Below are 17940 nucleotides of genomic sequence, written 5' to 3'. Positions count from 1 at the left end.
TGATTTGCTTATTTGGGGTCAAAAATGGTGTTGACTTGTCTATATTACTAACTATTGGAAATGTTTGCCTTTTTTTGCAGCTGTGAAATATACATGTCTTTAATCAAAATCAAAAAGATGATCAGATCTGGGAACTGCATCAAAACTGACTCATACATAGATACCAGCCACCAAAATAGGCCTGATTTAAAAAAAAAAAAAAAAATCCTGATCCATACATTAATCCCTGAGAAATGAACGTGAATGTGAAAAATGCACTATGTTAAAAAAAAAAGTTAGAAAAGAAATTCCTAGATCTGTCCCTTTTGATCTGAATCTGCAGCAAAAGTAAACAGGATCTATTCTTTGCCAAGACCCATCCTCCATCCAAGTTGGAAATTCCCTCAGAAGTTTTTGTGTAATCCTCCTGACAAACAAACCAACAAACCAACAGACAGGTGAAAACATAACCCCCTTGGAAGAGGTCATAAAAATACAACCAATAATCAAAAACTATGGCCAGGATATCTCTAAGTGACTTCACATTTTAATCATTGTCTTGACAAAACATTTATTCATGATTTTGATTCAGCCATGTGTTTTAAACACATCAGCATTTCATTTTTTGGAGACAAAAATGTAAAATTCACATATGTCATCCAACACATCCTTTGCATTGCGCATTCCAATGTGCCTTACATTTTCTAACTTACACTGTATCTTAATTTGTTATAATAATGGCATGAGAAATGAGTTGTAGTTGAATATCTTTTAATTAATTTGACAAAAATAACTTAAATGAGGGCTTTGCGCATTTAAACAGTTTTTCTTCTTACACATGTTATGACTATTGTAATGTATTTTACTACAAGTTACCACAATAAACAATCTTACATTGGACACAGTTGGACTAAAAGTGTGTTTAGGGATAGATTTTACACATGTACTCATAGAACTGAAGTTACATCCAGGTAACTACTATTTTTCATCTGCCTTTTGTTGACCTCTTTCCTGGTGAGGCAGGAATTTACATCAAATCTGCTTGTTTGTAAATGATACTGGTAACAAAAACAGCTTTCTCAGATCTCTCTGTAAACTGAATTTTGAACTTTAACCATGAGACACAACAAGGCTCCTTGTTAGCCTTTCAGGTTCTCTCTCTCGTCCTGCATGATGGTTTCAATTTGGTTTCCCAGGCTGGAGAAACACGGCCGCTCCTCAAAGTTGAACCCCCAGCACTCCTTCATCATACCGTACACCTGGTGTTACAATGAGAAAAAACATAAAAATCTACTGGAAGAGCAACCCGATCTTGACAATCTGCGTGCAAATAACACGACTTTACACTTTTAAATTGCATGCAGTGCAACTGCCTTAGTTCAATTTTGCATGCAGGTTATATGCCTATTAACCTCTGTGCAGAGCAGATACATTGTCAGGTGTCCTTCAGTTATGGTAACAAAAATAAATATGTGATGGTCGCAGTTTGGGTTAGGTTTAGGAAAAGATGACATAAGTTATATATGTTATCTGTTATATTATGGACGCAAGTTAAAACAAGTCAAAGTTGACTTTTGTGAAAGTCCTGTGTTTGTTTTACCCAGCCATCAACCCCAACCTCCACCTCGACCCTGCTTGGCTTTTCTCACTCTTTATACTTGTCGTCACCTGACAGATTGATGCATAGAGATGGAGATGGTGAAATAAAAGATTAAGATACAATCCTAACAAAAGAAGGATGAAGGATTTTTGTGAAGCAACATTTGTAGGTTTAATTTTGAAGACCTGATTTTCTCCTGATGTAAGACAGAGGCCACATTCATCTTGCCATAACATAGCGACACAACATATTTATTTGAGATAAATAAATGCAGTTAAAAGGACCTTTAAAGGTACGGGTCCATCCACATTATCTTCAGGGACTCACTGCCACTCACTTAAAGTAAAGGCAGTGACGAAGGTTATAGAAACAAACCAGCAGCTAAGGCCTAAGGGGGTTTATGTGTAGCAATGCCATCATGCAGAAATCTACGTTACGTCACGTGGGAAAAAAGATTTCAGATGGGCGTCGGAAAATAGAATTTTGACTCTTAAACATTCAAACTTTGACCAAAATTTTAATTTCCGGATTCAAATCAGAAAAAAGGAATTACTACTGGAGGAAAAAAATACCTGCCCTTTAGGGTATTTACAATCAAGATCAGAGACTTCCAAAAAGGTTCCTGTTTTTCAGGAACCAACCCACATAGAGTGAACATACCTTGGGCGGGCAGTTTGGAGGAGCCGGTAACCTCCAGTCAGTCTTCAGAATATTTGCCAGATGCACTGAAATGGATGGACCCTGCACATTGTGTCCAATCTCCTGCATGTATAGCTAAAACAGTGAAACCACAATGGTGTTAACAGTACCGTTACACAATTATTGATAGTTTAAAGACATTGTCCATCCATATACATATCAATAGTAAACCTTACTCTCTTTGGGTTGGAGTTCATGTTGCAGTAGGAGAAGAGCTCGTGAAGAACGACGCCAAAACTCCAGACGTCTGACTTGTGGGAGAATTTGGACTCGCTGATGGACTCTGGAGCATACCTGCAATTAGATGAGCAGTGTTTGGTCAGGAACTGAACTCAAGATAATCTTCATTTAAAGGATGGTTACTTATCAGAGCAAAATCACACAGTAATCACCATATTCTCTGACTTTAGATCTTTGATTATGTCCTATTTCCTACTGGCTGGCTTTATCCAAAACATTTGTTTCTGTATTATCAGATAGAAAATTTGACGTTTTGGGATATATACTTATATGATTTGTGCTGCAGAGGTATAGATGAGAAGATTGACACCACTATTGTATCTGTATGTTAAGTATGAGGCTACAGACAGTAGCTAGACAGCTAGCTTAGTTTAGTGCAAAGACTGGAAACAGGAGGAAACAGGAGGCTTCCACATAACCCTCCACAACAATTTTTGCAGCAGGGTCCACAAACTGCAGAAAGTTACAAATTTCTGCTTTAACACCTGTCATTTAAGAGTATCTGAGGTTTCAAACATGAGGTAAGCTACCAGAAAATGGGGCTCTCTCCAGGCTGAGTGACTCGGTAGTACTCCTTGTCGAAAGGAATAATCTTGGTCAGCCCAAAGTCGGCAATTTTCACCAGCGTGTCACTGGCCACAAGGATGTTTCTGGCTGCGAGGTCTCTGTGCACATAACGCAGGGACTGCAGGTACTCCATCCCCTGGGGAAATGTGAAACAGCAAAAAAAAGAAAATGAAATACATTTGACCCTCGGTTTTATCTTACAGTGAAAATGAAGTTAAACAAATAAAGGGTCATCTCACAGAGAGCTATCTTTGTTGTATATTTCAGAAGAATGAAACAATTTATTTTATTTGAAGCATGCATTGTATAACGTGAGGTGGTTCTGATTGCTGATTGCCAAAACAATTTTCTTTTCCTTCAGGATTCAGTCCAAATTCTCGCCAGATTTCTCAAATATTTCTCAAATAAACACTAATAAATAAATCCAGTAGAGTTACTTTCCTGCAGAAATTTCTGTTACTGTTTTCCTGGAGGAATTACCTCTATCTTTTTCTTGAGGATTCCTCTCAGTGATTGTTTTTGTGAGGGACAAATTTGAATGTATTTTTCACCCAATAATGAAATGTTTAGCTCATATGTTTGACTCTTCTTACCTTACAGATCTGAGAAGCAAAAAGCAGCATCCGCCTGGTGTTGACGTTATGTCGGTTACTATCCAAGTAGCCAATGAGGCTGCCGTAGGGGAGGTACTCCATCACCAGACTCATACTGAGGCGACCTGTGAACAGGCAAACATTAAAATCATTCAGCAGAGGAAAACCTTTTTAAACTGAGAAGATGCTCCACACCATCTCTCATTTCTTGAATCGGTCACAAGTCACTCTGGACAATGGTGTCAGCTAAAGACTCAGATCATGCAGGGGAGATCATGAGATACACATAGTGTATTATTAATAAAGCACTGTAGGAAACATACAGATACATGGCCACCTTAAAAAGCAAATGTTAAACAAACTAGCACTGAAGAGTTATGAGTACTGGCCACGCATATAAACATTGCAGTTTTGCAGTTCAAAGAATCATGCACATGAGTCAAGGTTCATGCAGCCTGTTGCGTATTATTGGGGCGGAGCTGGACCTTCTGGCGGTGAAGTTATGCATCATCTCGGACGATGTCTCCCACTCACTCCGTGATGAGCTGGTCAAACGCAGGAGCACATTCAGTCAAAGACTCTAGACTGGCACCTGAACTTATTACTCCCTGTTAACAGCCATAACTCCATAATAATTTCTGATAATATAACTTGTAATTTTTTTTTGCAATTGTTACAGTCAAGATCAGTTGGACATTTTATCATCTTATCTTTTAAGTTCATTAGAAAACATGAGTAGATTTATCTCAGTGATTTATTGGGTTTTACAGGATGTGTATATATGGGGAGGAGTATTTATTACTCACTTATATTAAAACGTGAGGTCGGACATATACTAACAATGATCAAAAATGGAAAATTGCCGATCAGAGAACTTGAAATTTAAAATAGGAATTAAGAACTAAAATCTAAGCAGTGGAACAATTTTTAATACAGTGAGTTTCTTTATTACCCGCACTGTAGCAGACTCCTCTGTATTTGACGATGTAGTCGCAGTGGAAAACACTGAGGGTGTTGACCTCCTTCTTGAAGTCCTCCAGGGTCGACTGCTTGTTGGGCTGCAGCTTCTTCACAGCCACCAGCTCGCCCGTGTGATCACCCAGTGGGTCGTAACGGCAAAGTTCAACGCTGCCAAAGTTTCCCTGGAAAGATTTTGTGGCAGTCAGTCAGTCAGTCAGTCAGGGTACACATAAAACAGAGGTGTGTTGTGAGAAGAGAGAGCTTATCATATAATACTTTTTTCTCATATAATATGAAGCACAGATAGAAGCTTTAATTAATGTTGTCCTCCATAACATCAATACGCTCTGGTCTGATCATTCATCAGTTTGTCCATTAAACACAATGTTTGGGGCACCACCAATTAACTCTTAATGATAATTCAGGGATTAAATTGAAATGTAGTCAGTCACTGAATACAATTATATTGTACTATTTGTAATTAGTTACATATTCAGGAGATCATGATCATTAAAGTGCCCATTAACAGTAACATGCTGCCTGTTGAGTGCAGACTTACTTTCCCCAGAAGGGAGATGTAGCGTAAGTGTCTCTCCTCAAACAACGTCTGGTCGTGTTGAGCTGGGATGAGGGCTCTCCACACAGGGCTCTGTGTGACCGGCTCAGTGGCGTGTAGTATCACATAGTCTGCCACCAAACAAGAAAACTTCACAGTAATGGTTTTTGGTTATCTCTTCTCATTAAGTAGCCAGATTCCTAAGGTACTACCCGTTTTGAGAAAGACTTTCAGGCTCAAACAGAAGGGCTATTAACAACCATTAACAAATTAATACAAAGATAAAACACATTTCTAATACACCGTGCTTCAGAATCAAAAACTGCATGCCTCACAAGTTAAATTATAAATCCAACAAAGAGTTGACTTTTGGCAGTCTTTGCCTGAGTAATTTGCCCTCCACACCAGCAGGTGGCGCTATGAGTCAGTTTAAAATTCCAGGCGGTTGAGCTTGGATTGAACAGCTGAGCTGTAAAAAGGGTATTTTTCTACCTGTGAGTCATGCTGTATTTGTTTCTGAATGTTGTGTATTTCTTTGATGAGTATGTTTTGTATCTGGAACTGTGTTTTTTTAGTGAATCATATGTTTGTTAAATTTTGCCAGGAAATAGCCTCTGTACTTTTCTTTATTTTACAATGACCCCTTGAGGAATAATGTAGACACAGTTCACATGAAATCAGAGTGGACAAATAATGCAAATGATAAGTAAATAAATGAACATGCCAATCATTATACTATAATTTGGATCAGATAGTCTGTCAATGCAACTTGTAAACTGTGATTTTGCTGTTCTTTTCTGTACAGCGACATCTATTGCATGTCTGTCCGTCCTGGGAGAGGGATCCCTCCTCTGTGGCTCTTCCTAAGGTTTTTTCTATCTTCTTCCCCCCCATTAAAAGTTTTTTTTTCCCTCAACATGGCAAGTTTTTCCTCACTTGAGTTGGCATGCCTTGTTCCTCAGTTTGGATGTGGCATATTTCTCCTTCCTATATTCAATATATTGTATTCATAGGATCACAATTGATCAGAAGATTTTGGTGCGGTTTATAATTTTTTTTTTACTGAAGTAAAGAAACTTCAACTTGATATATTTTTAGATAAGTGGTTTATACTGTCTGTCTCACTATCAGCTGAGTAATGCTACACGTGATCATTACCTGAAGTGATCAGACTGTTGAGCTGACGGAGGATGCTGCGACAGGAAGGTCTGAAGGCTGCGCGGTAGTCCATACACTGACTGATGAGATCAGCCAGCTCTGTCCACTGGGAGGGAGGCAGCTGCCGGCAGCTCTCATAAAACTTCCGCTTCTACAGGAAACACATAAGAAGAATGATTCACTGTATATTTCCTGCACTTACTATTTATGATTTTAATTGTTTATATGCCTTCTTCTGTTTCTCTTTTTTCTTAGTTTAATTTCTGTGTTTTGGCGAGATCTTTTTAGTCATTGCTAAACTTAAAAAATATGCCATCTAGTGACCTGTGACACTGCCCCTTCAGTTTTGAATACTGTACAGAGGGATGTCCCATCCTAACCCTTCCTTCAATCTATTTTCCCTTTTCAGAACTATAAACAAATTAAGCATATATTAAAGTCACTTGGACTGACAAGCAGCTTATTTAATGGAATTTGATGTTAGATCAGCGCTCAGTGCACAGTTTGACTTATCAGGAATGAAGGGGGAGTACCTGCTTCAACTCCAAGCCTTGCAGTGGGTTGTTTCCACTGTTGAAGATTTCCCACACAGTGGCACCAAAGCTCCACTTATCACACTCCAGAGTCAGGTTGTCTGGGGCCTCCAGCACCTCAGGGGCCACCCAGGGGATCCTGTCCAGGATCACTGAACAAACAGGCACACAGACATATAAAAGGCAGGGTATCAGAATTTAAATGTATTATACTTTCTTGGTGGATATGAATATAATTTTGTTTATGTTGTAAAGTCTTATTTTAATATTTTATTACTATGCTTGGCTATCTATTTGTTTCTTTGTTCCATTTTAGTATGGACCTGATGCTGTCAGACATGGTAACCTTTCTTATTTACCATCCTGGCCAAGCGTGACCACACTGATGCCGGGGTCACTCAGTTTGATGAAAGGAGAGCTGCCCTGTGATGGGTCACCTTCTCTGGCCAGCAGCAGGTTTTTTGCACAGATATTTCCATGAACGATGTTCTTTTCCTCCTGAAAGACAGTTACAGGTTAATGTTGGATCATTATTGTGTGATTGTCACAGTTTGAGTTTGTGGTTTTGTTATTTTCTGTTTTATTTTGAAGTTATATCCTCCTGTGTCATGTCTCACTTTCTACTTCCTCCCGTTGTCCATTTTCCCGCCCATTTTGCTCCTCACCTGTGCTCTATCAGTTAATCACCCTTTGTGTATTTAAGTCCTTGTCTTCCCCTCTATCTTTTTCAGGTCATCTGTTTCCCCACGTCAGTCCAATGTCTAGCATCGGCTCCCTGTCTTCTTCTCACATTTAACTTGTGTTTGCTGCCTGTGTCCTTGTGTTTTGTGATTTGTTTTGGCTATTGTTCTTGGACTTGGTTTTGCTATGTGTCTTATGTTTCTTCTATGTTTGAATTTTGGATTTTATGGATTTTTTGTGATTATACCTCACTTTTTGTTCTGTTACGTGTCTGCCTGTGTGTCTTGCGTTTGGGTCCCCTTTGTTAAACTGTGACAGTGGTCATCAGTATCAACCATCTTGACCAAGTTTCAGACCCAAATTGAATATTGCTTCTCAGGGCGGGTAAATTTGGGTTTTTATAATGGACAAATTATATTTTAGGACTAGTCATGTATTTTAACATCCAAAATCACATCAAACATCACACCCAAATCTACATTTGATATTTAACGTGAATAAAGTCACTACAGGTGAATAGGATGACATTTTGAACTCATAGTTATTGCCGTGAAACTTACCCAGTTGATTATTAATACAATTAATTTCATGGCTACAAGTTTTCTGAAATATTATGATCAAATATGCAAATTAAGCATTATATTATTAAAATTAATTGATTTGCATACATTTCCAGAACAAGTTAAATAAAAACATAAATGTGTTTTTTGGACTTCCACTTGTGAGAAGAAGACGTATATGGAAGAAAAATAGCCCACAATCTCAAAATTGATCAGTGGACTGGTGTAGACTGGGTCAGTGCCATTACTGTTGTAAGATCTGGTAATTCTCTACCTCAGAAAGTTTATCTTACCAGAAAGATCAGCACAGACGCGAGCTGTTTGGCTACGTCAAGTTTCCAGCTCACTGACACAGACGTCCCCCTCTTCAAGTAAAGGTCAAGGGCCCCGTACTCGACAAACTCCTGCACCATGATGTCTGTAAGGCACAGCGAGGTTTGTTTCTACAGCTGTACTTCAAACCAAACACAGAGACACAAACGCTCACCCACAGACAAGGGACTGAGTCGGGGTCACATTAGGATTTCATGTGAAGATAGTTATTTTGCTCAATATGAAGAGAATAATCACAAATATTTACATTTGCGCAACATTATTCACAGAACATTAACACATCTAGAAAACATCAAGCACACTGGCTTCTTGACGCTGATGATAAAAACAGTCATCAAACTAGCAAATTAAAGGATAGTCTGGAAGAAGCTGCAGTTTGGCTTCAACTCACTTTTTACTCTGTGAACACTAACACCATATACATGAAGGAGGTGTTTGTGAGAAATCTGACTCATCAAGCTGGCAGCTTCAAAGAATGACTAAGAAGAAGGCAGAGACAAGAAAACAACATGAGTTAGATGACAAAAATTTGAAAAACAAAATACAACAGTAATTCAATCAGAAGAAACCCACCTCCCAGCAGTTTTTGTGAGCGACATCAAGCTCTTTCAGGAAAACTTCGGTCACATGTTTCTTCCCATCATGAATCTCTATTTTGTAGCCTTTGAAATTTCGAGTGAAGGATCCCTGACCGAGGCTTTCATCCTAACAGGAAAAATACATACAGAAACCACATTACAGTGTTCTCCATCATAAATAACATTTTAGCTTTGAAGTACCTTTTTCTATTAGTTTGACTTGAGTATCATGGTAGCAGCATTTCTCGTGTAATAGTCATGGTAATGTAGGATTAGTTGTAGCAACAGAGGTGATAGTGCAGGAGGAGGAACTAGTAAGAAAATTAATGTGGAAGAAGACTAGTAGTGGTACTATAGTATTAGGTCTGGTCCAGTTTTAGTTATCTTACCCATTTCAGGTCTTCATATTTGATCATGTGGAACTGGATGTGACTGAATTTGTTCCTTTCAGCTGTTGGTGACCCCTGAGCTTCTACAGCGCTGCTGTTGCTTATGATGATCAGATTTGTGAGCTCTGTAGGAATAGCAGAGGACATGTGTATTGCTATACAGTCCATGACGGTTGCAAATATGACAGGCACATATCTCAGTTCAACAAAGAAATGGTGGTATTAAGTTGTTGCATTATTATAAATGAGTGACCACAAGTTCATTTACATATCCAGTTTTGTAAAAACTACCCAAAAGTCATACACGAGTATAAAGATATTGTGCTAACAGATTAGTTTGGTAAAAGTGAATGTCTTGAGTACTTGAGTAAAAGTCTCAAAGTGTCTGATATTAAATTTACTTAATACGACATACGTACATATGTGGACACTAGTGTGGATGTAAACACTTATTTAAATTCTCTTGATATGGATAAATTTGGATTTTATTTGCTACACAAGTCTTTGCAGTTGAAGCTACCAGTGGGAACATTTTTTTTTGCTCATTCTGGTGAACTCTGTAGAAAGAAGATGACAGTGGTGAACTGAAGTAAACGTTGTTTTAGTGCTGTATGTTACTATACCACCAGACTATAGAGCAGCTTCTTTCCTCAGGCTGTGAGATCCCTCAAATCATCCTTAGAACACCATGAAAAATAGTTTTATATTGTTATAACTTATCCAGCTCGGATAAGCTGGAATCCAACCTGGCGACAGGCATTAAAAATGTATATAAAAAATATAATCAGTTTTTAACACATTATTAACCAGTAAATCTGATCTGAGTCTTTCATTTTGCACATACTGCAGATGAGAAACACACCTTGGGGTCGGGGTGGACAGCAGCGGGCCAACTTGACGGGTACTTCAGCCAGTAACAGCTTGTTGTGTTGGTAATGGCTAGTGAGCTCTCTCAGGCTGGAAAATGTTTTCTGGACACCAGGAAGACTGAACTGCTGATTCTTAATAATTAGACAGTCTTTATAATCAAGTCCAAGGGGAGTCTGTCAAAAAAAAGGTACATAAAACCTTTACAGCACTGAAAAGGCTATTGAAAGAAGATTCTGGAGTAGACTTCCGAAAACAGACTCTACACACAAATCTGAGTGACATGGTAATGACTTTTGAACAAATTAGAGTGCGCAGATACTTCTCTCACAAGTTTGTTTTTGATCAGAAACAACGTTCATAAATAATGAGTGTATCATCTGCATAGAGTTAAACTTTTATGACTGCAACTGAGTCTTGTGATTTACACATACTTTTAATTTCTTACGTTACATTGTCACATTCTTATCAATTATGGGGCATCTTTTTTGTGATCACCTCCATAAAGTAAAAATAAAAATGTGCACAGACTTAATTAATTAATTACTCTTAAACGAAAAAAGTCCATTATGTTGCTTTAACAGGAATCTTTACCTGAACACAAACAGTGAGGAAGAAGTTGTCATAGTTCTTGGGACTCTGCCGAAGAAGGAACGTGCCACCTTTAAAGCCTGACTTTTTCAGCTTGTTGACGGCAAACTCTGATCTGATCAAACAAAATATGAAGGAAACATCTAAAACAGCTGCATATGAATGGTGTCACTGGATTCAGTTTTAATCAAACTGACTCACGTGATTGGGCCGTGACAATGGTTTTTGATCGCTTCCAAAAGACTTGGAGGAGCAATGTCTTGGCAGAAGTAGTGGCTTGAGTCTGTGGTCAGTCTGAAGTAGCCGTCAACAAGTGACACAAATGAAAGTGCCTCCTTGAGACTCTGGAACTTGGCTTCCTGTTGAGCAAACCAAGGATAAATAAACATGCATGTGTTGGATCAAATCAAAGCAGGAACATTGTCAACAAACAGAAAACAATGATTGGGGAAGTGTTGATTATAAGATCTCTCCCCTACCAAGCATCTGTCATCTTTGCGTGTTATTGTCACCATCCTGCTGTCTTGGGGAGCCTGCTCATGGCAAGCCCTTTTTATACTGATGTCGATGATATCTTTGAAATCACAGAATGTCTGCCACTGCAACAGAAAAAAGAATAAAGAGGTCTCTTAATTCATGGGTGGGGATATGACCAGTGGAGCTTGGATGGTTACATTTGGATATGTTCTGAAGGGCCAAAGTTTTACAAAGACAAAGTGAGCTAGAGCTAAACAATTAAGACCGTATCACAAGACAATGCAATGCAGGTTACAAGCAAAGCAAAATTGGGAACACAAGACAAGACTCAGTGTGGGAAGCTCAAATGTTGTACTGCTGTGTTTCATGTGTTCCTTAAGGATTTTTCAACAACTGAAAAGACATTCGATGGGGAAATTCTGGATGGAAATCTAAAACTAAAATAAATAAAGTAATTCTAATAGTCATTGCACATCTTAGACACATTTATTTGAGCATGGGAGTGAAACACACTCAATGTAATCAAAGGGTAATCTCAGCTAGGAAGTTGTTGAATGCTAACGCTAGCTAATGGGTTATCGAATATGTTGTGTCACTTTAAAATATGGCCCAATGTCCCTCCAGATTTTTACTGTCCATCATCTTTTCAGTTGCTGATCAACTGGGACGTGGTAAAATGATAATGATTTGTGGGATTACCTATTTTTTAAATGATTTACAGCCCAGAATGAAGCAGCAAAACATTATCCTAGCATTTTAACGTCAGAGGAAAATGGCTGCTGTTTGAATATGGTCTGTTGATGTATGAACTAGCAGACCTATGTCAATCAGCTGAGCTGAGCTGATCAGATCCTTAGTACTTTCCATGTAATGAGATAACAAAACAAAGCAGAAGAAGCATGGCTAGGCAGATTTTTGTTGAAATAAGAGCACTTAGGTAATCTAATGGAATGACTAGCTCACCACTATGCCCCATTCCTTCTCAAACTTGAGTTGTTCTTACCAGGGCACCATCAAGATGACAACTTCCACTGGTTTGAATTCCAGTTCCTCCAGTGACCCGAACAAGAGAGAAAGCTGAATTCGAATGAGAGGCAGACACATTCACTTGGTAGGTTTCGCTTCCCAAAGAAGGTTCGATGCCAGCCAGTTCAATCAGGTACCTGAGCTTCAAGCTGCACTCATCTACTGAGCAGTTGCCAAGCTTCTTTAAGAAACGCTTGAGGGTGTTTCTGATTCGGTAACGGTCCAGGCGGTTTCGTTTCTGGATCTCGTGGCGATGTGACTTTGGAAGGCATGATTTGTAGCTGAAAGAGTAGGAAGAGTAAAATTATTCTGTTTGTGATAGAAGAAAATGTATTGGTTGTTTAAATTTAATTGGTGAGGTCTAGTTTGGGTGAAATGAAACACAATCCAAATGTAAATACCTGACAGTCTTGCAGAGCTCTTTTACACTCTGATGGCGCTCTTTAGCCATTCTCCATAAGTCCAACACTGCAAGGCCAAGGCATTCCTCTTGGGCACTCAAAGGTGGAGACACTCCTGCCTCACTAGCAATAAAGTCGGTTCGCAGCTATGAATCAAAAGAAATCAGTGATCGATATAGTCTTTAATAAATGGTACATTTATAGTTAATCCAACCTAAGTTAATAGTGATTTCACTGCTATTTTTTATTGCTTATAAACATTGTACTCTATAAACCACTTACTAAGTTACCCATGCAACTTTTTCTGGTGTTTTACTGTTTGACATCAGATTAAAAAAGTGACACTGGTTGCATCTTGAAACACCAAACATTTTGAGATATTGGGATAAGTACTAGAGAACAATGAGAATGTTTGCCAGGAAGGACTACGTGGGTGGGATGAGTCAATACTTCAGTAATATGAAAATAACATCAGACCTTTTTCTCCCTTGACATGATGATTCTTTGTTTTGTATAGGAGTTCAGGAGTTGTCAAAATTACATAATACTATAATAGTATTGTTGATATACATCAAATAAATTCTGAATACACTTTGTACTGAATTCAAATAAAATGTACTTTGAAATGATGTTACTCAATGAGGCAATAAATTACATTTTTTGAAATATTCTATACTTTTACCTGAGCAAAGAGATACTCAATGACACTGTAGTCAAGCACTGGAGTGAATCTGCCTCGGGTCAGACTGAAGCGGTATGATGTTCTCGGTCCTTGTCCAAACCAGTTTCCAAAGAAAAACCTGCAAACCAAATATGAAGTCTATTATTCATCATAGAATGACATTATTACCAGGAACAAAGTTAACTTCTAGGAATATGTATATTCACTGTTTGACTAAGATAACTTCTTTGAATAGGCACATATACTTTTTGACATGCTTTGTACTTTCTGTAAGATGTCAGGGAAACAACAAGAATATTTTTTTGGCTTTTGTTAAAAGCTTCCTCTACAAACAGCATTTTCCAAACAGATTTTAAAAGGATGACAATCAGTCTTTTTTCATTCAAATGTTTCTAAAAATATACTTTATTTCTCTCAATGTCTCTTTGTTTTCTTATTTACAGGTTACCTTTTTACATCCCATTTCATAAAATAATGAAGTGATGTACTTCTTGAGATAAATGAGTGAATGCACGATTATTATAGTTTTCTTTTTCACCTACCGGACTCTAAAGTGGACCAGTAAGTTTTCTTCTGTGTTGAACATGTGTGATGGAGGATACCAAAATGACAGATCGTCTGATGCCAAACCAAAAAGACTTTGATACACTGGTAAGATTCCTGGAAAAAGAGACCACATATCATCATAGCATGACTGACCAGTTGATGCTTTAATTAGCAATTAGATGTATCCACACTTGCAAATTTAAGAAACTCAGAGAAATGTTAAATATATTTTTGAAATATATAATAGGGTGCAGTTTATTTTATACAGTCTTCAGTCAGTCTCATGACCATCCAGTGAAATCTTACCACATTTTTTGCCTACTTGGATGCAGACATTTTCAGCAGAGATCTGTCCACACAAAATATGTATTGTTGTTGCCTCCTTTGTGGTTGGGAGGAAGTAGAGGTGTACTTGTAAACTGGGACCAGTGCTTGAACTGGACCTCTGGCTGCCTCCCCGGTCTCTGATCACCAGAGGGGCCGACTCCTCTTCACTGAGATCCATCGCTACTTCTTCTAGATTAAGCAGACATAATTTCAGCAGTTTCAAATGCAAATTAAGTTGTTGGATAATGTTGAAAAAAATACACTCTGTTTTTGAGGTATTGCACTTGATCCATTGCTTGATTTTATAAAAAAAATCAGTAGTCTGACAAATATTTATACAATGGTAAAAATTGCATGCTGCATATGCTAAGATTACAGAAGGAACTTTTTATAGACATATGGAAGCACTATTGGAGGTAATTAGGAACACTGGGAATGACGCTGAATACTGTCTGTGTAAGGTGAATTTATATACAACTCATGTTTAATTTTATTTTGATACGTTTGTATTATTTACGTTGTTTTTTTTTTTTATGTTGTTGCACTCCCATAAATGTGTGCGTTTTGCAGCTCTTCACTGTTTTAACACCACTGTAGCTGACTTTCCTTTGGCTTCAAATCAAATATAGTAAAACTTTACTTTCTGAAATAACTATCAGTAAGAAGATTGCTATTGGCTTCTAATGTAGCCACAGTAGACATTAGCTTGTTACAATATTATGTGTTTCATATTTACTAACTTTCTGATTATTTGATTCAGATTTTGTTTATTTATGTTTGGAAAAGCAAACAAATAAACCTTCATCCTTCTGTTCTCTTGTTATGTTTCCAAAAGATATTGATATCTTTGACTCAAGTAAAAGGTCTCAATAAAAACTTAGTGTGATGTCACAAAGTCACAGTTAAAGGCGAGACTACTGACAAGGCGTTTCAGGAGCAGCGTTTTCTGTGGTAGAGAGAAGCTTCTGTTGGTGCGGACTTTGACATTTTTAACTTTCAAGATCTTTTTACATGCACAAGAACCCATAGAAAACATTAATTAATTATTAATTAATTAATCAAATCAATTTGATATTAGAATTCTGCACATTCAGTTTTCAGCTAGAGGTGTCTAACTGAGTGATTCATTTTATTTTTCATTATCTAGCCATCCTCCTGAGTTTGCTAAACTGACAAATTCATGTAGTTTTTGTTGTAGCTCTTTCTCACAGCCACGTCTGCAGTTACTGAGATAAGGGCATGAAAAGGACGAGTGATTCAGAGTAATTTTCCACACCACAACTTTACCAGCAAGCCTAAACTCAGAGTGTTACTGTAAAAAGATATTCGATTTTTAAGAAACATTTATTTACATTTACATTTATACATTTAGATGTAAATGTCATTGTTGTTTGAGTACAGAATTTTGTATATTTGTAAACTTCAGTTTATATGTTATCACATGTGAGGAGAACTCCCACAATGACTGACTGGCTGATGTTCTAAAGTGAATGTGTGGGGATTCCCGTCATATCAGACGAAACAGCTCGCCACGTTCAAGATCAAGAACACAGTATGTGAAATATATAATACTGTGTAATAATAACACATAACATTGTTTCACATTTCCTTGCTTACTTTGATAACAATATGGATCTGATTACGTTCACTTGGTAGATGATCATTAACATAAACAATATTTAAATGACAATTATCACTACAATCTATCACATGTACAACCAACGCTTTATAAAAGAGTTGGTGAACATCAAGTCCCCTGTCATGGCAGAAGCTACAGAAGAAGCTAAAACACGTCCACAGTTTATTGTGGGTGTCCTCGAAATAAAATGAAACATATCTGAACAGCACAACAGCTTCAAGCTTACAGATTTTAGAGTTAAAAGTCAACATTTTGTGTTATTGAAGTTATTTGTTGGAGTGGAGTGTTACCTTTACATTTGTACGGCAGATGTCCTCAACTCGATCATTTGTTCCTGTAAACCAGAACTGTGTGGTGTGTGTGTGTGTGTTGACAGGAAGTTAAATAGGATTTCCTGATTTAGACAAGCAAATGCGACACCATCGACAGTTTCTTGTCATCTCTGACTGAACTGACACAATAAGTAAACAGTGAAATGTGGAACCCCTCACTTTTTATAACTATTGCATTCTGAAAGTGGTACACATTGTGCCAGTGTTCACACAGTTCTGTTGATTAAATGAGGAGCCTCATCACAAAATATGACTTGGGTTGTTTCATAAATTAAATGATGTGTGCTCTTTCATAGAAAATGTAGCAGCAGTTCAGTTATTTTTTGAATATATATATGTATTATTTCATCTTAATCTTTGTTTCCAAGGGAAATTAATAACAATAATAAAGAAAACTATGCAACAACAAAAGAAACATTGTATCGGCCAAGAACTTTTGACCCCTCTCCTCGGAAACCTTAAAATTTTAACCCCACACTCTAAGAATACAGAATACGATAAAAAAAAAGAAAAAGAAAAAGAAAGAAAGACAAACGGCATTTCTCTTCATCAATTCAATACTTTTATATTGTGGGTTGTATATAACATCACAGCTTCTGTGGGCTACAGTAACGGACCTTTCATTTAGAAAAACGGATTGATTAAGAATAAAATCTTCATTGGCTTCTTGGTGGGACAAATCAGTGCAAAACATGCACACATTTTTGATGTTCAGGTGCTGTTCTAAAGTAATGTATGTCCTAATTTTTGGAGGGAAAGCAAGTGGGGAAAAAACAACAAACAAAGAGGACAGAAGAAAAAAACCAGAAAAATTCAAGTATAGAGAAAGAGGTATACGTTATATTAAAACACATAAGGCAACAAGCGGAGCCACACTGAACTTAGTGAGTCAGTCCTGCACAGAAACTCATCTGACATTACAGGAAGAGAGAACCAGCTGACAGCTGTGGTTTCCTTGTTTAACAGTGTGGGCTACAGCAGTTTCCTGTTAAGCTGTCAGAGAACCACCTGAAGTGCAAACATAATTTAATATTTGGATTACATTTTCCTTTAATTACTATGTTTTTTTTCTCCTGATCCCTGTCATAGCTTTTTCCCACTTTTTTTTTTTTTTGGTTTTTAACTTTTTCCTCTCAATGATGTTCCTGTGTTTCCATGTTTGTGTATTTTTAAAATAGCCTACACATTAAATAATATTTTGGTAAACATAGTGATACATAAACAGTTTTGCTAAAATCCGGCCAATGACTCATCTTCCAGTAGAGATTTAGATCATTGATGATAAAACAACATGACAGCATATTGAGATGGATCGTTTGTGAAGCGTTGAGCATACTGATGGACAGCGGAGGACTTTATTATGATGCAGGAGTAGTCAGAAATGTTTCTGACTGAATTCAAGCTGTCACAATTTCTAGCATGAAAAATTTAAACCTCCTTAGGTGTAGGTTAAAAGTTAATACTGGATCACAGGTTAAATTGCAGTATAAAGTTTTGGTGCCATAGAATTAAATTTATCTTTAGAACCAAAACTAAACTGAGGTTTAAAGAATGTTTTATATTTAATCTTTTTTTCATTTTAAGCTAGATCTTAAAGTTACTTAATCTTTAAAGTTATAACCTGAT

The 17940-nt window shown here is 37.4% G+C and overlaps 1 protein-coding gene across 1 annotated transcript; it reads right to left on the bottom strand.

Moving 5' to 3' along the window:
- Window positions 1-533: 533 nt before the first annotated feature.
- Window positions 534-16346, bottom strand: jak3 (Janus kinase 3 (a protein tyrosine kinase, leukocyte)). Its single transcript, XM_073476458.1, has 24 exons — window positions 16273-16346; window positions 14323-14532; window positions 14013-14130; window positions 13471-13588; window positions 12789-12934; window positions 12365-12668; window positions 11364-11483; window positions 11086-11243; window positions 10888-10999; window positions 10289-10469; window positions 9427-9551; window positions 9033-9164; window positions 8851-8938; window positions 8420-8544; window positions 7245-7383; window positions 6886-7037; window positions 6353-6503; window positions 5198-5325; window positions 4631-4820; window positions 3679-3803; window positions 3049-3221; window positions 2455-2572; window positions 2240-2353; window positions 534-1238 (listed from the first exon to the last, which is right to left on the bottom strand). The coding sequence occupies exons 2-24, from the start codon at window positions 14519-14521 to the stop codon at window positions 1119-1121; spliced, it is 3336 nt and encodes a 1111-aa protein (XP_073332559.1). The 5' UTR covers window positions 14522-14532; window positions 16273-16346; the 3' UTR covers window positions 534-1118.
- Window positions 16347-17940: the final 1594 nt, after the last annotated feature.

This window comes from Pagrus major, chromosome 11, assembly GCF_040436345.1.
Source record: "Pagrus major chromosome 11, Pma_NU_1.0".
NCBI lineage: Eukaryota > Metazoa > Chordata > Actinopteri > Spariformes > Sparidae > Pagrus > Pagrus major.
The sequence above is the reverse complement of the archived record's forward strand: the minus strand, read 5'-3'. Positions and strand labels throughout refer to the sequence as shown.

Bases quoted from the DNA above. Each gene is read 5' to 3' on its own strand.
- jak3 (XM_073476458.1), bottom strand. From the start codon at position 14,521: ATGGATCTCAGTGAAGAGGAGTCGGCCCCTCTGGTGATCAGAGACCGG. The intron at 13,589-14,012 runs GTAGGTGAAAAA...TTTGGTTTGCAG, and splicing joins CTGGTCCACTTTAGAGTCCG to GTTTTTCTTTGGAAACTGGT. The intron at 10,470-10,887 runs GTAAAGATTCCT...TTTTTTTGACAG, and splicing joins TCCTCACTGTTTGTGTTCAG to ACTCCCCTTGGACTTGATTA.